The following is a 22,273-nucleotide window of genomic DNA, read 5'->3' on the forward strand; positions in this document are numbered from 1 at the left end:
GCAAATCAGTTCAAACACTTGGTAAGTCACACAATGGACATGCATATGTGCTGCTGGCATGTAGGGGACCCAAAGGAGTTACAGACACATTCCCTGCCCTTAGGGGCCTATGGGCAGTGAGAGAGGCAGAAGAGCAGGCTAGAGGACTGGGTGGGAGGAAAGGGATTCCACAGTGTCTTCTTACTTCTAGGGTTGAATGGGGACCCCTCAGGCACCTTTTGCAAGTTTTATTCCATGTAGGGGGGCTTTGAGGTATTCGAGCCGGGGTTTGTTTTTATGCTGCCGCCTGAACTCCACAATGTGATGTCCTGGCCAAAGTATCCACACTGGGCTCCAGCCTCCCTGGGTCTTTTTTGTTACAGTGACTAACATGCAGAGCAGACAAAGCTCACATTCAAGAACCCACGCCTGCAGGAGGGTGGCATGGCCCAGCTGATGAGGCAGGCACATTGGCATCTGGGTTTTTTTCCTCCAAAAGCAGAAGCAGTATGATTGTTGGCATCGGACTCCCCTGGGGGAAGGGACTGTGGCCCAGGCCCAGGGATTAGGCTTCCAGGAAGGCAGGCCCTGTGCTCTATGACGGCATCTTCCTGCACTGGGGAAGAGCCTGCAGGGAGCATGGCAACAGGCCGAGGGAGGGAAGACACCCCCACAGGAAACTGCCCATTCCAGGCCTCAGCTTCCCTATTTGTGACAATTTCTACATCTAGGGAGGATTTTGGATAGCAGGAAATGGCCCCTGGAAGGGCTGTGATTCAAGTGTGAAGAATTTCTACAGATGGTCCCATTTTCAAGGCTTTAGACAAAACAACAGGTGGATTCCCTCACAGGTTTATGGGGACAATCCTAGTCCACATACAGTGGGTGCTGCCCAGGAAGAGCTGGCCTACACACACGGACTGAATGGAGCAGACAGCCGGGTGCCCGCTGTGGCTCTGTGGGCCTGAAGCTTCCCTGCACCATCACGGTTACCTTCGTGGAACACCTGTGAAGTGTGCAGTATTGTTTCTATTTTAAAAATGAGGAAACTGAAGGACAAAGGAGTCAAGTGAATTCTCCAAGGCCACACAGCTCAGAAGCACCGAAGCCAGGATGAGAATGCAGGCCTTTCCATTTCTGGCCCACCTGCCTTCATGTTCAAGGCCACGTGTGATGCTGGCAGCCGAGGCCAGGCAGGTTCGCACTGAATTTGGGCAGACGGTGGAGGAACTGTGGAACCGGAAAGCACTGGGCCGTACCTGTTTACTGAAGGCTCTCAGAGACAGGTCAGCGAATAAACAAAGAAAAACCTGCTTTTTGCAGTGGAGGGCAAGGGATCAGGGAAACAGCCCCTCATGGTGGTGGCTGAGGGAATCGGGGAACTGCACTTCTCAGTGGCGGGAGAGTGATCTGGGCGATCACCCCAGAGGGAAAGTACCCATAGCTTTTCAGAGACACACAGTGGCTTTCTGCCACGTGCTCATGCACTAATTGTGCAAAGTGCTTGCAGCCGGGAAACCAGTGAGCAAGCCTAACACAGCTGTTTCCCCACACCAAGGTTCTCACGGGGCAAGCCCTACTGTGATGCCAATGGCTGAGGCCAGGCAGGTCCACACTGGACTAGAGCAGACGACAGAGGAATGCAGAGCCGGAAAGCTGTGGGCCATTCCCGTTTAATAATCTCTCAAAGGTGGACTAACAAACAGGCAGGAGAAACCACTTCTCACCGCAGCAGATGAACAAACGGTAAAGTGGCCCTTCACGGTGGCGAGCAGGCAATCTGCCATCCACCAAACACCGCCCTGAGTCCAAGCACCCATAGCCTCACATAGGCTATGCACATGTGACTCTGCCACGTGCTCACGCACTAATTATGCAAAGTGCAAGTGAGCAAGCCTAACACTGCTGTTTTCCCAACACCTACTTTGCCCTGAAATCAAGAAGCTGGTTCTCTGCCCATTCAGCAGGATACATCCTGCTCCCCAAACCCCCTGCAGGCTCCACAGAGGCTGTCTTTGGGCAAGTTGCCGCTGGGGCAGGCAACGGAGGCTGCAACCCCTCCATGGCCAGGCATTCGGTGGCAGCTAGCCCCATGGGGATGCCTAGTGATGAGCCCCATTGATGAAAAAGGCTGAGTGGCTTTTCTTTTTCTTGTATTTTTCTAAAGTTGGAAACAGGGAGGCAGTCAGACAGACTCCCGCATGCGCCCGACCGTGATCCACCCGGCATGCCCACCAGGGGGCGACGCTCTGCCCATCTGGGGCGATGCTCTGTTGCAACCAGAGCCATTCTAGCGCCTGAGGCAGAAGCCATGGAGCCATCCTCAGCGCCTGGGCCATCTTTGCTCCAATGGAGCCTTGGCTGCGGGAGGGGAAGAGAGAGACAGAGAGGAAGGAGAGGAGGAGGGGTGGAGAAGCAGATGGGTGCTTCTCCTGTGTGCCCTGGCTGGGAATCGAACCCTGGACTCCTGCACGCCAGGCTGACGCTCTACCACTGAGCCAACCGGCCAAGGCCTGAGTGGCTTCTTGAGTTTTCTTCTCCCTTAAAGAATCAGATGACTCCTAAAAGCAGCAAGGTCATCCTGACATTAATACTTAAAGAAAAACTGGATGCAAAATCCTCCAGTCCCCTATTCACCCTGGAGCCTGCCCTGTGTTTAAGGTGCTGCCTAGTCCCCTCAGTGTAGCGGTTCCCTCCGCACAGGTCCTGCTGCTGTGGGAGGGGCAGCGACAGCTGGAGCACCATCACCTGGAAGTTCCTGTTTCTGGGTGTGTTCTCATCACAAAAGCACAGCGAGTAGTCCAGAGATACCAACCCATTGAAACGTGCACACAAGTCCAAATTCAGATTGCAAACAGCCACCCTCCAAAGCCTCGATTCCGACAACCCTGAGGAACAAAATTGTAATAAAAAGAAATCCAAGTTCAAGATGAAGCAAAAAGGAATTATCTCTCAAGTGTGAATCCCATCAGAGGCCGGAGATGGTTTCTTGGCTTGGAAACTCCATAGACATTCAATGGATGTTTTCCCTCACATGTCTGATTCTCTCAAACAGAACATGGCTCAGTTCTTCAATCTCACAAGCAAGGCTGTGGGGGGCTCCTGTGTGTGAGTGTCCGGGAGGGGAGGATGAAGCTCAGTGCTCTGTCCAGGAGCAGTTGGAAGGGAGACAGAGCACTGTTTTTGCAGGAGGACCAGCAAGAGGCTGTAAATCCCCCAGACAAAGTGGCAAAGAAGCCGTCTCAGCGGAAGGGGAGGGCTCATGTGGAACCACCAAGTCTTCAAGCCTCATTCCTTTCCCACCTATGGCCTGAGAAAGGTGAGAACATTCGTAGCGCTTCATCGCCTGATTCTTGGGGAATAAATGGTGCCCAGACCCTAACAGCACAGACTCCTGGTGTGACCTACATCCGTCCTGCTGAACGAGCCAGGCACATTATTTCCCTTTCTTCGGAAACCCCCAACCATCATCTTGATGCCACAACCCCTCCCAGGCTGGCAGAAGTCGCCTTAGTGTCCTGGACCACGCATCAGAGTCTTACCTATGTGAAGCCTTTGATGGTGCTCTGAGCTATTGGTAGGAAGTGCAGAGAAAGGTCTGGAACCAGACCTGTCCAGGTTTGAAACGCAGGCCCATCACTTCCTGGCTGTGTAACGCTGGGCCACACCCTTTCACAGCTCCAGGCCAAGGCCTTTCCTTCACTGTCTCCAACATCTATCTATCTATCTATCTATCTATCTATCTATCTATCTATCTATCTATCTATCTATCTATCTATCTATCTATCTATCATCTATCTACTTATTTATTTAAAATATTTGTTTGTTTATTTAGATTAGCTCTGTGTGGTGGCTGTCATTAGGTCACTAGTGGTGTGGGTAATGCTCTTCCAAGCTGCCCTCCAGTTCAGGGCCTTAGAGATCTCTCACAACATGGGCCCAGGCAGCCTCCTTTGAGGTGACATCATGGCCCTCAGGTCATCAATCTCCTTCATGTTCCTCAGCCACGCAGTGTTTGACCCACTGACCCTGAACTACTCACAACCCCACCACCCATTTTCTTTCCTACTGTCATTTCTGCCTCCCCTCATCCTGGAACTCCTCTGATGGCAAAACTCCGTTCATCCTTCAAGGTGAAACTGGAAGGTCAGTGAGGAGCACTGCCTGCTCTTCCGTGCTCCCGCACCCCATTTTATTAGGGTTCGTTTCCTCCACCAGCTGGCTGTGAGTGCCCTGCAAGAGTGGCCACAGTGGTGCATAGAGCACAAGCACTGTAGACTGAGTGGGATTTCAAGTCCAGCCTGACCACGTACTAGCTGTGTGTCCTTGGAAAAGGTGGTTAGCCACTCTGTGCTTCATCCAAAAGATGGGCACAACAGTACCTGCATCCTACAATTGCCGTGAAGATGCCGCAAAACCTGTACAGTGTTGAGAACTGGCCCTGGCACATGCTGTCACTGTTTGTACGCCTGGCCCGTTCCACAGGGGGTGTGAATACTGAACCAGTGCTGTGATGCCAGTTTGGGAACTGGATTACTTGGATCTGGGGCACAGGGTGAAGGAAGGTCCACGTGTGATGACTAAGCAAGTACCCCTGAAGGATGTAAATAATATATAACTTAGGAAAACCTCACACACACACAGAAATGGAGAATAGTGTAATGAACCCCATAAACCCAGCGACCAGCCTAAATTGTGTTGACTCATGGTCAATCTTTTTCTATTTCTTGCTCCTTTTCCCTGCCCCAATACACATACTGGGTCATTTTAAAGCAAATTGCAGACACTGAAGAAAGCAATTTTATGCTTTATACTCTTAAAAGAGCTTTCGAAAGGAAAAAATCGTAACTATTTATTATCCTCATTATGGCCCATGGCTGGTGACCTACATACACGAAGGTTGCACTGTTTTACAAAAGGGAAGGTTAGAGAGGCTGAGAGGTGGGTGGCCATGAGTCCTGGGCTCTTCCTGGGACATCCGGGAAGCACATGGCTTTCCACCCAGCTTCCTCAGAATGTTTCCTCAGCCAGCGTCTGACTAGTTCTTAGCTTTGAGCCAGCTTGAGAGATTCTACCTCAAAGATCAAATAACAGCAGTCTTTTCCCAATTCACAGAAAAAAAACAAATTAATGAATAGAATTCTCAATGGCAAGTTCTCCTCTCACATTTTCCTTCAACCTCATTGCCTCTGCATCTATCTGTCTGCAACTGGGTGCCGGCAGACCACAGATTGAACCAAGAAATAGTGGGGAAGAAGGGAACCCTGGGGACAACGGACAAGGGTAATCTGACAGCTTTCCATGGACACATCTGCATGTGGCCTGCAACTGTGTTCCATGGAGCAATACACGTTCTACTGGTAGAGTGGATCCAACCTCAAGCTTTCCATCCTGTGGGTGGCACTGTCTCCCAGGCGCCCCCAACCTCCACCCTGAGGGACTCTGAGACAGCTGCAGAGGACCAGGAGGCAGAGCTGGCACGCACTCAGAGCACCTGCAGGGACTCTGTTAAGTGCCCAGGGAGGAAGGGAGTGCAGCAAGCAGGCTGGTTACTTTTCTGGCGTTGACAGAGAAATGAGTCTAAGCAGAAAATGAATTCTCATAAAAGAAATGCCCCCGATGTCTGAGCTTCCGGCCCAAGGCAAATACCAAGGGTGGAACTTTTGAAGCATAGGTTCTCCTGGCTCCCTTTCACTGTTGGTATCCTCACCTCTGGTGACTGGTGCGGCTCACACATCCCAGACCTTACACCAGAATACACCCGGTGAGGCTCATATCCCAGTTCTGGACAGAACCCTCTCTAGCTGTGCCCCTCCTCATGGCTCTGCCATCTGAGCTGCGCGACCCCACACTGGTGGGTGCCGACATTCAGCTCTGGAGCCCTTAGATCAGAAAGGGGGAGCCAGACACAGAGTCCAGCATCTAAGGAAGGAAAAAAGAGGTAGAATTTGACTTTAAAAGGCAATTAAGGGGCTGTCAATCCCGAGTTTAGGTGAGAACCTAAAGGAGGCTTCCCTTCCCTCTGAGAGCACGCAGCCAGGCCTGTCAGGGCAGAGTGTGCCGGTACCTCCTCCGCTTCCCTTGGGGACAGGCACGCCTGCTCTCCAGCCGACCGGATCTGCCACAGGGGAGACCTGCCACCGAAGGGGACTGCTTGGGGATTGCCGGCCTCTCCTGATTTTCTAGAATATGAGGACACATCTCACTCGAATTATCAGACTAGATGAGATTCAAAGAAAGACACAGCATACAATTTTTAAATAATTTTATAATTTTCCCAATGGATTTAGTTTGTGAATAAAAAAAAAAGAACAAAGTGTTTACAATAATTATCAAGGCAAAGTTGACTATAACAACAATTTCTTTGTAGTGTCATTATCCTGTCAGTAACACAACTCTGGCCATAACACACACACACACACACACACACACACACACACACACACATTCTTGAAGGCAGCGGGTGCATTTGCATCACAGACACCACCATTGCGGCTGCTACTGTCACCAAAAGGAACTCAAGCTACAAGGAGTCAGTGCCCAGCACCCCTCAGCTCCTCGCTAAAGTGCAGTGCTTCTCTGAAGCAGAGGGGCACGAGTCCCAGGGAGACCCGAGTCCCTCCCGGACACTCTGGTGTGCAAGTGGGCCCGGGGCCAGTCCTGCATGGGCCAGGCAGGCCCTAATGGGTGGTGGGTGTGCTGCCCTCAGGTGGGCCTCGCTGCATTAGAGGGATGCAATACTGGTGCGGTGTGAAAACCAGCGCTGGGCTCAGAGGGCTTGCTCTGGCCCTGGTCTGGATTCTCTGGCTTCAGTGGAGTTCACTTCCTTTCCTGACCATGGTGTCTCGGGGGCCAGGAGAGAGCCTGGGCCTAGGACATCAGGGGTCTAAAAATCTTCAAGGGAAAGAATCTAGGCCGAAGCCAGAAAGAACTGAGATCTTCACTCACCGGGATTGCAGGCTCTGGGCTGGCCAGTGCTGGGCCCGTATTGGATGGTCACTGGATGATATAGCACCAAGTGGGCAGGAAAGAGGTTCTGTGGCCTGTGCAGGGCTGCGGCCAGCTCTGTGGCTGCAGAGTCAAGCCCAGGTACACACAGTATTAGGCACACTGAGCTGGGATCAATGTGGGGTGAGTGGTTATGGGGTCACAAACTGTGAAACCTCTACCCAGAGTCCTGAGGGTGTACAGGAAAATGCTGGCGCTGCTGGGACTGTGCGCCCGACTCCCATTTCCTTTTCCTCAGCAGCTGTCTTTCAGCCAGGCAGCCACCTGCCAGCAGCGTGGTCCCCAGCAGCCAGCCCAGTTGCCACCGAAACCAACCTTGGGAGGAGGTGAGGAGTTTGGCTGTCCCATAGCTTGACTTCCTTTAACATGATATTGGTTTGCATTTTTAAAAACACAGCTCTTTAATTTTTCAGTTCTACAACTACTTTTTAATATCTTAATAATCTTAACAATGGACACAATGTAACTGCCCATATTTTCTGAACCACACAGACAATATTGACAAGCAGAGAAACAAAAGAAGAGGTGGGATGGGACAAAAACCCGCTCCCCCAGATCATTCCCTAACACCATCTCTCCTCCAACAGAGTCAGGAGGAGAAACACCTCTGTGAGGGTCACAGCACTTGCTAAACACATTGGGGAAAAACAGGAGACACTTGGTTACGGTTTTGACACTAAAAATTTTTGGAAACAGTTTTTGCTTAAAAAGAGTAAGTAAAGACAGCCATTTTGTTCAGAAGGATTTTTTTTCTTGCCCAAGTATTCCCTTGATTCACGTGGGGGAAACTAGATTCATTTAAAATGCTTCTTTAAATGGTGCAAGTCACTGTCCTGAGAAGCCCAGGGATTGGCAGTGATGGGTGGGTGGGTGGCCTTGCAGGCTTTGCAAAGGGCCACGGGCTGCCTGCACTGGCCTGCTCTCATCCCCTTTTCTACAGTTCTGAGCTTTTGCAGGTAGGGAGATGAGGCTGGGTGGGCAGACACAAAAGTGACTGATATTGCTGACACAAGGCCCACTGAAACTTAGCAGGTGTCACGTGAGGGTCACATTCTATGTGGTGACACAGTCCTTGATTTGCTCTTTCTGCAAACACCCTGAGGGCAGCTAGTGGGCCTATGTTTAAGTAATGGAGTCAGACAGGAGGGCAGGATAGCTCTGGGGTCAGCAGGACTCTCTAGCAGCAAATCCAAATGCCAGTCCTGACCATCGACAGGGGAGGGTTAGTTTAGCAGTTGACTGAAACCCTGATCACCTCCTCTTCCTCTCCTCTCACTCCAAGGAGTGGGTGAGCCAATGAGCTCCTCATGGAAACCCACTATTTTTTTTTTTCATTTTTTTGAAGCTGGAAACGGGGAGGCAGTCAGACAGACTCCCGTATGCGCCCGACCGGGATCCACCCGGCATGCCCACCAGGGGGTGATGCTCTGCCCATCTGGGGCGTCGCTCTGTTGCATCCAGAGCCATTCTAGCGCCTGAGGCAGAGGCCACAGAGCCATCCTCAGTGCCCGGGCCATCTTTGCTCCAATGGAGCCTCGCTGCGGGAGGGGAAGAGAGACAGAGAGGAAGGAGAGGGGGAGGGGTGCAGAAGCAGATGGGTGCTTTTCCTGTGTGCCCTGGCTGGGAATTGAACCCAGGACTCCTGCACGCCAGGCCGATGCTCTACCGCTGAGCCAACCGGCCAGGGCTAGAAACCCACTATTTTTATTGACAAAAAGTGCTGAGTCACACTGCCACTATCGACACTGACGGTGGTCTTGGGTCCAGTCTACCTTATTAGTATTTTTAAAGGCCAAGTGTAAAAAAGAGAGAAAAGAACTCAGATCTTCTTTAGATCATAATGTACAGGTCAAAGGCTAGAACTGAGATGGATTTCGGCATTCCCACTCGTATTTCTTAATATGTTAAAGCCCATTTAAAGTCTTTTCTATTTCAAATGGTATCCAAAGTCCTTATAAATCTCAAATCAGAAAATTCATCAGAAACTCAATGAGTACCTGGGATAGAGGTACATGAAAAAACGAAGGTCCTGGCTGGATTCTATCCACTCTTCTTATCCCCTTTATGATCATCTTTACTTGGGGTAAGATCTTTAGGTGTTAAGGGACAACTAGATGTGCTAGTAGAATAGATGAGTTTGGTGAATATTATAGCTGACCTGCCATGAGTTTTCAAGGCTACATTTAGACCTTTGGTAGTAGCTGAGTGACCTTATGAACCCTTGACTACCATAAGAAGGTCACAAAATGGTAAGTCCTGGTGGGATGGAAATTGTGCATTTAGTAAATGCTGGCTCAATGAATGATCTAAACTCAGTAAGATACTCTAAATGCTAGAAACTGTATTGACTTTGCCCCTATGATATAAATGGAGGTCATGTTCACCATTAAACTTTAGCCAGAACCTACTTTCATCTAGGACCAGTTCCCAGAACCATTTGAGATACTAGGAAGAATGAATGAGATTCCATGCTACGGTTCATAGAGACCAAAGAGATGATGCCTGCCCCAGAAATTTTCCTTCTCAGAAGCACCTGTCCAGAGGACTTCCATAAAGTTTTACAGGGAGAGCAACAGGAAAGGTTGAAATGAAAAGGGGAAGGAAGAAGGTCCAGTGAGAGTCACACAACACGTGGGCGAGGTGGCAGGGACTGTATTTGATGATAAAGGCTGAATGGCGGGATCCTGAGAGACCTGACCAATGCCTGCCCATGCCGGACCGGCTAGACAACAGCGGCCAGCGCCAGGCCAGGCCACTCCTTTGGGCACGGGCTCTTCTGCTTTCTCTGCTCTGCTGCAGTCCTGTGAAGGCTTTTTATCATACCTCCGTCCTGTGCATTATGGTATTTAAAGTGATATTCTAATATTCCAGCCTTGAAATCATGTAGCACGGGGCTAGCTACATGATTTAAGGGCAGTGCAATAAAGAAATGGAATTGAGGTAATTGACCTCAAATGACCACCACTTAATACCTAGCTCCTGCACCCCTACTCTGGCCAGGTTGCTATCAGGAAGCGTCTCAGGAAAAAGTTTATGAGCAGAGTCCATCTAAACCTTTGATAAGGAACACTCTACAGCTGCTTGCAGGGACAGACTTTTACAGCAGGGAGTCAGGGCAGCTGGAGATCTGACCATGAAGTTAATGAGAGGGTCAAGGCTTGCTGGTGGGAAGACACTGACTGATAGCTATGATGACTTTCCAGAGAGCATCAGGTTCTTTGGGTAATTGGGAAAGGGCAAAGGAGAAAAAGCCAAAGACATTTACCCAGCAACTCTTATCAGAAGATGCCAGTGACTGGTGGGTGTCTGGCCACACAGGCGGCAAAAGGCCGAGGCTTAGATTTTAGTCCCGTGGTCTATTCCTTGGTGCCTGATTATTTATCACTGCCATTGTTTATGTTTGGGGGAAAATGCCCTTCAAAATTCCAATACCTTCAAGTGGATTTGTGACTTTGGGGTTAGTTTTCTGATTTGTAACAAACTATAGAAATGATCCCTGAAAGTATAGTCTTAATTTTCTGATTCGTGACATGGAGCTGGCCAAGTTCCACAAGGTGCACACGGATGTGTTAAGAAAATACTATCCACGGTCACAGGCTCCTAAATACTTTTAGGGTGACAACAATAAACAAAATCCTGAATCATCAAATGGGACCCTGTAGGCAAGCAAGTGACTCAACCCCCAACCCCACACCCATCAGTTCCATTAAAGTGAAAAATGAGAAATGCTGATTTGTGAAAGGTTTTTCCGGGAGAGATCCCTTCTATTAAGATGGAGGAGGGGAAGGTACTCCTTTCACTGCTCTGACTCAAGCAGGTATGTCTCATAGAAGAACCCTTTATACCTCTCTCTCACTTTTTCAAGGATGAGTATCTAACAGTAGGTGTTTCATACGTATTCTTTGAATGAAAGAAAAAGGAAGGAATGTGTGTGGGGTGAGAAACATTCATTTGTGCCAGAAGGGGGTTCCAGGCAATGCACAAGTCTAAGGTTCTAGGGGTGCCAAGCCAGACTAAATTAACAAGGGTGGAAGGTGCTCACAAAGTCCAGTGACAGGTGGGCTGCAAGAGCTTGGAGCAGGTGGTGGGAAGGCAGAGCATTCTTCTAGCACTCAGGGGCTGGTGAGAGAGATGTGCAGGACCAACCAGGCAGACCCGAGGAATGGCCGCCTACAGAGGCAGAGCTGGTGAGGATAGTGCCTTCCGTCAGGCCGCTCCTCTTCCCACTGGAGACATAGAGTCTGACAAACTAGGTGAAAGGCAAGAGGTCTCATGCGAGGGACGGGGCGGGGCACTGTCTGCACCATCCTCGTGTTGGCTGGCTGGGGCGAGGAGCACGGCTGAGCGAGACAGGCAGGGCTGGGCTCTGCATGAGCTGAGCCCCGGGGCCGCTGGCTGCGCCCCTGCACTGACGCTGCCACAGTGAAGAGTAAACACGAGACAGTGAAACTGAGAGTCGGTTTTCTCTCTGTCCCTGTTCTCTCTTTTCCCCTCTCTATTTTTCTAATAATATATATATATATATTTTTTTTTTTTTTTTACCCTTTTAGGAGAAAGCACCTGTTGTGATATTAGGACACTCAGCTCTCATGTCCATGGGAAGCATCCTCTCAGTATGCTGAACTCCAAGTAGGTTCCAGACTTAGTTCTCACGTCAAGGACGGAAGGTAAGAGGCCGCTACTCCACGCCCCTCTGTGAGGGCAGAGCCACCGGCTTCCAGAGTTCTCCACCGTTGATGACTAAATGACAGTTCTCACGAAGACTTGTCCCCTTACCCAGCCTGGACATCAAGAAAGTAAGTAGAAAGGCAGAGTGAGATGACAGATGTAGAAATGGCACTGGAACCACACCTGAAGGGCTAATCACGGTAGGACAGACTTCGTAGTGTATATGCCGTGCCGAGAGGTTTCTGGGTGCCTGTTCCTCAGAGCTCTCTGCTTGGCTCCTGGGTTCACTCTGCTGGGCTGCTCGGCTGGCTGCTCCCGAGGCAGGGTCAGGATGATTCTTCCAGCGCATTGACGACCTGCTCCAGGATGTCCGGGCAGTGGTCTGCTATCTGCTGGAGAATGGCGTTGGCAAACTCCTGCAGTTCCGCAGTGTCCCGCTCGCCTTTTTCTAACTCATTCTGAAGCTGAAAGGGAACGGAAAGACAAATTTCAGATGAAATAAAACAATCCTATCTGCACCGAGTTAAGAATTATTGTTTATTAATAAAGAAACACTATTTGCGACAGCATGGATAAACCTGGAGGGCATTATGCTAAGTGAAATAAGACAGACAGAGAAAGACAAATATAGCTTGGGACCACTTATATGTGGAATTGGGAAAAACAAAACAAGACAAAAAAACAACCAAAAACATGGAATGCATAAAATGAGAGTAGAATGGTCGTGCCAGGGGGCTGGGGCACGGGGGAAATGGGGAGAGGTTGGCAAAGGGCACAAATTTTCAGCTGTAAGATGAATACGGTCTGATGTTCTAAGGTTAAACATGGTGACAGTCGATTCTATTTACTGTATAACTGAAATTTGCTAAGAGTATTATTTAAGTATTCTCATAAAGAAAATAAGGAACTGGCCCTGGCCGGTTGGCTCAGCGGTACAGCGTCGGCCTGGCGTGCGGGGGACCCGGGTTCGATTCCTGGCCAGGGCACATAGGAGAAGCGCCCATTTGCTTCTCCACCCCCCCTCCTTCTTCTCTGTCTCTCTCTTTCCCTCCCGCAGCTAAGGCTCCATTGGAGCAAAGTTGGCCCGGGCGCTGGGAATAGCTCCTTGGACTCTGCCCCAGGCGCTAGAGTGGCTCTGGTCTCGGCAGAGCGACGCCCTGGAGGGGCAGAGCATCGCCCCCTGGTGGGCAGAGCGTCACCCCTGGTGGGCGTGCCGGGTGGATCCCAGTCGGGCGCATGCGGGAGTCTGTCTGACTGTCTCTCCCCGTTTCCAGCTTCAGAAAAATACAAAAAAGAAAAAAAAAAAATAAGGAACTATATGAAATGATGACTGTGTTAACTCAATTGCGGGAATCCTTTCACAATGTATATGTATATCAGATCATCCTGTTGTACACTTGTAATATGTCACAATTTTGTCAATTATTCTTCAATAAAGCAAAAAAAAAAAAAAAAAAAAAGACAAGAGGCACTTTCTATGTGAAGTCTTCCTGCATCTAAATTAACAAGCAGTAAAGTGTAAAAATAAATATCAATGTCTTTTCATTAAAATGAGGTCTAAAGAAGAAGTTAGTGACTAGTCTAAGTCCCGAAGATGGCAATGTGCAGAGTTGGGGCTCCACCTCCCCCACCCCAGTCCTCTCAGTCCAGGCGGAATGCCCTCTCCACTGTGCCACGAGACCACACACATGCCCAGGTACACGGAAGAGCTCAGGCAGGATCCTAACCTTGCATAATGGTCCCTGACTTAAAAAGACTAGACGTCTCCTATTTCTATTTACCACTTTTATTCAGTGCATTAGACTACCCTAACTTAGACCTGTTAATTTAGAAATGAGGTAGTCTTATTTGTTTAGAAGTAAGTTTAATTCTAACTTCTTATTGTTTTAAACACCCTTTTACATCCTTTCAAGCATTAAACCAACTAAGGGCGTGAATCTGGTTCTTGCCCTGAAGATGCATTTAGGTTAATAAACGAGACAAACAGGTAAGCAGATAATTACAGCCCAGCAGGGGAAGGGCTGTAACCGAGGCATGAGCATATGCTACAGGGGAAGATGTAAGAAAAACTGTTTCATCCCGGAGGAGTCAGAGAAAATGTTACTAAGGCAACATATGATTTGGATCCTGAGAGCTGAATAGGAGTCTGGGAGATCAAAGACAGAAGAGGCTTTCAAGCAGCTGAAGCGAGTGCAGATGCAGAGATGTAGGGAAGAGAGACATTCAATATAGTGGGAGCACAAGGTAGGGGACTGGGTGGGGAACAACAGGGAACAAAGCCACAGAGACGGATAGGCCAGGCTGTGTATGTAAAGCTAAGGAGTTCATATTTAATCTGGTTAAAACAACAATACAAAGTCCAAGAGTTTTCAAACAGTACAGAGACATGATCACCTTCGTTTACTTAAAAGATAGCTATAAAGATAAAAACATGTTAGGCTGAGCGGAATAAAAAAGAATACATCAAGGGAGGTAATTGTTACAAACCCAGGTGAGAGTTAAGGAGGGCTGAAACGAAGGTAGGGGCTGGGGAAATGAAGAACAGATGAATGAATGCAAGACTTTCCAAAGGTAGGACTGAGGGGAAGTGGAGTTAAGTGAGACAGAATGGAAAACAATTCTGACAGTTCCAGCTGTGGATATTAGACAAATAAGACTGACAATATAGGAGGCAGAGCAGGTTTTAGAAAAGAAGACAAATTAAAAATGGAGTTCATAGTCTAGTTAAGAACATAGGCTACAGAGTTAGGCTGCCTGGATGTCAATGTCAGCTCTGCCAGCTTATATGACCTGGACCTCTCTGAGCCTCAGTTTCCTCGTGTGGACACTGGGGCAATAACATTTATAGGTTTTATTTTTATTTATTGATTTTAGAGAGAGGAGAAAGAGAAGGGGGGTGGAGGGAGGAGCAGGAAGCATCAACTCATAGTAGTTGTTTCTCATATGTGCCTTGACTGGGCAATCCCAGGGTTTCGAACCAGCAACATTACCATTCCAGGTTGACTATCCACTGTGCCACCACAGGTCAGGCCATTTATAGATTGTTTTAAAGATTTAATGAGATATTCCTATAAAGTGCAGTATAATGCCTGTCACACAAAAAATGCTTGATAAATGTTAGATGTTGTTATAATTATTGTTACTGTTGTTTTTATTAAATCTGGTAAGATTACCCCAAAAGAGCATAGAGAACCAAGTTCTAACTACAGTGTTGACAGAATTAACATACTGCCTCTTCAAATACATCAAAGAGATGGAAAGAGAGTCAGCAATCTTCTTTCTGCTACATGTTGACTACTAAAAGATCAAGACATGCTAGGGTGAGGTTAGACCATATCAAGTCTTGGTACGTATCAAGGCCTGGTGTCATAGAAATACAGCTCTCTGGATGAGGACACCAATGAGGCCAGGTGCTGATAAATACAACTGTGCAGAATATAACCCAGAAACATTGCTGTGTGAAAAGGCCACAGCTCTGAAGTCTCTTCCGTGGAACTGCACCAACCACTCAGCATGGCAAGGAGAGTGTGAGGCCATACTGCCTCAGATTCCTCCTGGAATATTCTGAACAAGTCTGGTTTGCATCTGAGCCAGTCATCTGTACTGGACTCTCTCTATAAGTCACATATTTATAGCACAAAATATTTTTATTCTATTTGGTTTCTGTTAGGTAGATAAACAGGGAGCTAATGGATACCTTTTAGTTTAATACTATTTTCAAGGTACTTTTAAATTCAATAAGTATTACACATACATTGCAGAAAATTTGAAAAAGCACCAAGAAAAAGAAATCACTTAAAACAGTATCAGGAGATATACACTGCTAAATATTTTGTCATATATTCTTTGACACTTTTATTATATATTCCTGTAATTTTAGAAACAAAATGGCAATGATATTATATAAATTACTTATATAGATTATTTAGAAACTAATTTTGTTTTTACCTAAATGTATACTATAAATACATTTATTCTCAAGTCAAATCCAAATGACTCTTTTTAAAACTCAATAATTGATTATAAATTTTTTTTTAGACTGAGAGTTGTTTTTTTGTGTGACAGGGTCAGAAAGAGACAGAGAGAGGGATAGACAGGGACAGACAGACAGGAATGGAGAGAGATGAGAAGCATCAATTCTTTGTTATGTATGGCACCTTAGTTGTTCATTGTCTGCTTTCTCATATGTGCCTTGACCAGGGGTGGGGTTACAGCAGACAGAGTGACCCCTTGCTCAAGCCAGCGACCTTGGGCTCAAGCTGGTGAGCTCGGGGTTTCGAACCTGGGCCCTCCGTGTCCTGGGCCCTCCGCGTCCCAGTCCGACACTCTACCCATTCCGCCACCACCTGATCAGGCTAGGCTGAGAGTTTTTTAAATTTGGACCCTGTGAGTCCTTGCATGAGGGACATAACCTTCTTAGTAAAGTCTCACATCTAAATTTGTCCTTAAGTGTAATATAAATATATAAGAAGAGTCAAGAAAACATTTTAAAGAAAAATGATGTAGCACTTGCTGTATCAGACTATAAAACATGCTATAAAAGTATACTAGTTAGAAAGTATTGTATTAATAACATTTGATCAGTGATTTAGAATATGATCAGGAGGCAATAAAGATCAATGAATATTTTAGGTTGAGTGGGCCCAGTTGTATTTAGATTCCTGCTCATACCATACATAAACATAAACTTCAGACTGGCTAAAGATTGTTTGGGGGTTTTTTAAGTGAGAGGAAGGGTGATAGTGAGACAGACTTTTGCATGCATCCCGGATGAGATCCACCCGGCAACCCCTGTTTTGGGCTGATGCTAGAATCAACCAAGCTAGTTTTAGCACCTGAGGCTGATGTGTTTAGACCAACAAGCTATCTGTAGTGCTTGGGCTGATGTTCCAACCAATTGAGCCACTGGCTACAGGAGGGGAAGAACAAGAGAAGGTGGAGAGGGAAAAGGAGAGGAGCAGATGGTCACTTTTGTGTGCCCTGACCGGAAATCAAACCTAGGACCGTCCATATGCTAGGCCGACACTCTAACCACTGAGCAAACCAGCCAGGGCCAAAGATCTATATTAATTTTTTTTTAAATTTTTCTTTATTAATTTTTAGAGAGGAGAGAGAGTGAGAGAGAGAGAGAGAAAGAGAGAAAGAGAAGGGGTAGGGAGGAGCAGGAAGCATCAACTCCCATATGTGCCTTGACTAGGCAAGCCCAGGGTTTTGAACCGGCGACCTCAGTGTTCCAGGTCGACGCTTTATCCACTGCGCCACCACAGTGTCAGGCCAAAGATCTAAATTTAAAAAATTCTTCCCAAGTGCACACAGAAAATTCTCCAGGGTAGATCATATGTTAGACCACAAAACATGTCTCAATAAATTTAAGAAGTCTGAAATTTCATTAAGCATTATAACAGTGGTATAAAAGTAGAAATCAATTACAAGAAGTAAACGGGAATATTTACAAATATATGAATTTTAAACAACATGCAATTGAAAAACCAAATGATCAAGAATCAAAAGAAATAAAATTCCTTGAGACAAATAAAAATCGAAATACACCAAAATTTATGGGATATAGAGAAACCAGTTCTAAGAGGAAAGGTCCTAGAGATAAATGCCTACATTAAGAATAAAGAAAGATTTCGCCCTGGCCAGTTGGCTCAGTGGTAGAGCGTTGGCCTGGCCTGTAGGAGCCCCAGGTTCGATTCCCGGCCAGGGCACACAGAAGTGCCCATCTGCTTCTCCACCCCTACCCCTCTCCTTCCTCTCTGTCTCTCTCTAACCCCTCCCGCAGCCGAGGCTCCATTGGAGCAAAGATGGCCTGGGCGCTGAGGATGGCTCTGTGGCCTCTGCCTCAGGCGCTAGAATGGCTCTAGATGCAACAGAGCGATGCCCCAGAGGGGCAGAGCATCGCCCCCTGGTGGGCATGCCGGGTGGACCCCGGTCGGGCGCATGCGGGAGTCTGTCTGACTGCCTCCCCGTTTCCAGCTTCGGAAAAATGAAAAAAAAAAAAAAAAAAAAAAAAAAAAGAAAGATTTCAAATAAACAACCTAACTTCATACCTCAAGGAATTAGAACAAAGCCCAAAGTTAATAGAAGAAAGAAAATAAAGGACCTGAGTGGAGATAAGAGGCGTAGAGACTAAAAAGGGGGGAAAAAGATCAATAAAACTAAGAGCCAGTTTTTGTAAAGATAAACAAAATAGATAAAACTTTAGCTAGACTTACCAAGAAAAAAAGAGAACTCAAAATCAGAAATGAAAGAGGAGACTTACAACTGATACCACAAAAATTCAAAGAATCATAAGAGACTACTATGAACAATTGTATGCTAACAAATTAAAACACCTACATACAACATGTCATGGAGAAATGGATAAATTCCTAGAAACATAAAACATACCAAGGCTGCATTATGAAGAAACAGAAAATCTGAACAAACTAAACATTACTAAGGAGACTGAATCAATAATCAAAATATGTCCCAGCAAACAAAACTCTAGGACCAGATGGCTTCATAGGTGAATTCTACCTAACACTCAAAGAAGAATTAATACCAATCCTTCTCAAACTCTTCTAAAAAGTAAAAGTGTAGGGAAAACTTCCAAACTTATCTTACAAGGTCAGCATTACTGTGATACCAAAAATAGTCAAGGACACCATAAGAAAAGAAAATTGCACGCTGATATGTATAATAAACAATAATGCAAAAAAATCCTTCAACAAAATATGAGCAAACCAAATTCAACAATATGTACATTAAAAGGATCATAAACCATGATCAAGTGGGATTTATTCCAGGGATGCAAATAAATTCAATATCCGCAAATCAATGAATGGGATACATGATATTAGAAAAGTGAAGCATAGAAATATAAAATCATAAAAATATAAGATCATTTCAATAATTTCAGAAAAAGCATTTGAACAAATTCAACACCCATTTACGATAAAAAAAAAAAGGTCAGGTGGCCCTGGCCGGTTGGCTCAGTGGTAGAGCGTCATCCTGGCGTGCAGAGGTCCCAGGTTCGATTCCCAGCCAGGGCACACAGGAGAAGTGCCCATCTGCTTCTCCACCCCCTCCCCCTCTCCTTCCTCTCTGTCTCTCTCTTCCCCTCCCGCAGCCGAGGCTCCACTGGAGCAAAGATGGCCCGGGCACTGGGGATGGCTCCATGGCCTCTGCCCCAGGAGCTAGAGTGGTTCTGGTAGCAACAGAGCGACGCCCCGGAGGGGCAGAGCATCGCCCCCTGGTGGGCAGAGCGTCGCCCCCTGGTGGGCGTGCCGGGTGAATCCCGGTCGGGCGCATGCGGGAGTCTGTCTGACTGTCTCTCCCCGTTTCCGGCTTCAGAAAAATGCAGGAAAAAGAAAAAAGAATGATCAGGAAAGTGGGCACAGAGAAAACATACCTTAACATAATAAACACCATACATGACAAATCCAAAGCTAACGTCATACTCAATGGTAAAAAACTGAAAGCTTTCCTCTAAGATCAGGAACAAGACAAGGATGTTCACTTTGCCACTTTCACTTAACATAGTATTACGAGTTTTTGCCAGAGCAATTACATAAGAAAAAGAAATAAAAGGTATCTGAATCAAAAGAGAAGTATTTGCAGATGACATGTTGTATGTAGAAAACCCTAAAAAGCTCCCCTCCCAAACAGTTAAAACTAATAAATAAAATCAATATGCAAAAATCTGTTGTGTTTCTGTATATGAATAAAAATCTCTGAAAGAGATATTCAGAAAGCAACCCCATTTATAACTGTATCAAAAGGACTAAAATACCTGTGAATAAATTTAACCAAGGAGGTAAAAGACTTGTACACTGAAAATCCTAAGATGTTGATGAAAAAAGTTGAAGACATGAATAGAAAACTTCCATGCTCATAGTTTGAAATAATCAATATTGTTAAAATGTTCATACTATCCAGAGCAACCTACAGATTCAATGCAATCTCTATCAAGATTCCAACAGTATTTTTCACAGAAATAGAAAAATCCTAAAATTTGTATGAAACTAAAAATGATTCCAAACCACCAAAACAATTTTGAGAATGAAAAACAAAGCCAGAGGCATCATGTTCCCTGATCTCATACTATATTACAAAGCTATAATTATAATGGTATGGTATTGGCATAAAAGCAGACACATAGATCAATGAAACAGAGAACCCAGAAATAAACACACACATATCTGGCCAATTAATTTATGACAAACGAGTCAAGAATACACAGTAGGGAAAGGATAGTCTCTTCAATAAATGGTGTTGTGCAAACTGGATAGCCACATGAAAAAGAATGAAACTGGGCCACTATCTTACACTGTACATAAAAGTTAACTAAAAATGAATTGAGATTTGAATGTAACACTTGAAATCTAAAAACTTCTAGAAGAAAACATAAGCAGTAAGCTTCTTGACATTGGTTGTGGTGATGATTTTTAGATTTGATATTAAAAGCAGAGGCAACAAAAGCAAAAAGAAACATGTGGGATTACATCAAACTAAAAAGTGGTTTCCATCAAAAAGGCAACCTATTGGTTCTGGCTGGTTGTCTCAGCATTGGCCTGGCGTGTGGAAGTCTCGGGTTCAATTCCCAGTCAGGAAACACAGGAAAAGCACCTTCTGCTTCTCTACCCTGCCCCCCCCCTCTTCCTCTCCCACAGCCATGGCTTGAATGGTTCAAGCAAGTTGGCCCTGAAAACTGAGGATGGTTTCATGGCCTCACCTCAGGCATTAAAATAGCTCGGTTACCCGAGCAACAGTGCAGTGGCCCCAGATGGGCAGAACATTGCCCCACAGGGGGCTTGTTGGGTGGATTCTGGTCAGGGTGCATGTGGGAATTTGTCTGTCTGCCTCCCTGCCTCTCACTTAATAAAAAAAATAAAGAAAAGGCAACCTACCAAATGGGAGAAAATATCTGCAAGTCATATATTTAATAAAGGGTTAATATAACAAATATATAAAGAACTCATACAACTCAATAGCAACCCCTGCCCCAAACTAAATAATCTGATTAAAACATGGGCAGAGGGCCTGAGTAGACATAATTCTAAAGAAGACATACAGATGACCAACAGGTATATGAGAAGGTGCTCACTCAGGGAAATGCAAATTAAAACCACAATGAGATATCATTTCACACCTATTAGAATGGCTATTATTGAAAAGACAAGAAATAATAACTGCTGCTGAAGGTGTGGAGAAAAGGGAAACCTCATGCCTTGTTCGTATGTAGACTGGTGCAGCTTCTATGGAAAACAATATGGAGGTTCCTCAAAAAATTAAAAATAGAACTACAGTATGACTCATCAATTTTGCTTCTAGATATTTATCCAAAGAAAATGAAAACACTAATTGAAAATGATATATGCACCCCCATTTCACTGCAGCATTATTTATAATAGCCAAGACATGGAAGCAACCTACATGTCCACTGATGGAAGAATAAAGAAAATGACCTTGGCTGGTTGGCTCAGTGGATAGAGCATTGGCCCAGTTTATGGAGGTCCTGGGTTCGATTCCCAGTCAGGGCACACAAGAGAAGAGACCATCTGCTTCTCTTCTCCTCCCACTCTCTCTTTTCTCCCTCTTCTTCACCTGCATCCAGTGGCTTGACTTGCTCATGCATCGGCCCTGGGTGCTGAGAATAGCTCGGCTGACTGAAGCATCGGCCCCAGATGGTGCTTGCCAAAATACCCTGGTCGGGTGCTCCTCTTCTCAAAAAATGTAATATAAAAAGGTGAAGGGAGTCAAAACATACAAATTTCCAGTTATAAAGTAAATAAGTCCTGGGGATGTAATATACAGCATGGTGACTATAATGAATAATACTGTATTGTATGTTTGACATATGCTAAGAGAGTAAATTTTAAAAGTTCTCATCACAAGGAAAAGAATGTGTAACTATGGGCAGTGATTGATGTAACTCGACTTGTTGTGATGATCATTTTGTAATATATACAAACATCAAACCTTTATTTTGTATACCTACAACTAATATGATGTCAATTATATCTCTATAAAAAGTTATCAAAAATAATATCATGAAAGTACTAAAAGCAATTAAAAAAAAAACCTTGGGCTGCGGACACAAAGAAAAGCAGGTAGTCTGTATACTGGAAGAGGGCCCTCACTAGAAACAGACCATGCTGGCATCGTGATCTTCAACTTGGCCTCCAGAATGGTGAGAAATATGTTGTTAATAAGCCACACAGTTTATGGTATTCTGTTATAGCAGTCTGAACTGACTAAGGCAGGGGGTAATGCATTTAAAAAAACCTATAAAAGAAGGAAAAAGGGGCAAATTGGACTAAATAGAAACTTAAAATGATTATATGGAGACTGAAAAGATATAACAAATTAAAATACAAATGATGGCTTAGGAAACACTTATAATAAATAAAAAGGACAAAAAGACACAGGAAGGATGTCAACATATTGAGTGGTACTATAAGCCTAATAACCTAATAGAAAAATGGGCAGAGGATATAAACAAAAAAATTACAGAAGAGCCTGACCAGGTCGCGGCGCAGTGGATAGAGCATTGGACTGAGACACAGAGGACCCAGGTTTGAAACCCTGAGGTCACTGGCTTAAGCACGGGGCTCATCAGGCTTGAGCACGG

At 45.8% G+C, this 22,273-nt stretch overlaps 1 protein-coding gene and 1 pseudogene across 9 annotated transcripts in view; both read right to left on the reverse strand.

The window, feature by feature from the left end:
* Positions 1–6,239: 6,239 nt before the first annotated feature.
* ERC1 (ELKS/RAB6-interacting/CAST family member 1) overlaps positions 6,240–22,273 on the reverse strand; it is a 544,893-nt gene continuing 528,859 nt past the window's right edge. For 7 of the 9 annotated variants that reach the window (XM_066369487.1, XM_066369485.1, XM_066369491.1 and 4 more), the window contains one exon: positions 11,504–12,119. In XM_066369487.1, the coding sequence (XP_066225584.1) occupies positions 11,982–12,119 (138 nt within the window). In that variant the 3' untranslated portion in view covers positions 11,504–11,981. Of the gene's footprint in view, positions 12,120–22,273 lie in introns of all 9 variants that reach the window. The other 2 variants (XM_066369492.1, XM_066369490.1) reach the window with 1 other exon arrangement.
* LOC136396365 (small nucleolar RNA U3) lies at positions 10,412–10,499 on the reverse strand (annotated as a pseudogene).

This window comes from Saccopteryx leptura, chromosome 2, assembly GCF_036850995.1.
Source record: "Saccopteryx leptura isolate mSacLep1 chromosome 2, mSacLep1_pri_phased_curated, whole genome shotgun sequence".
NCBI classification, from domain to species: domain Eukaryota; kingdom Metazoa; phylum Chordata; class Mammalia; order Chiroptera; family Emballonuridae; genus Saccopteryx; species Saccopteryx leptura.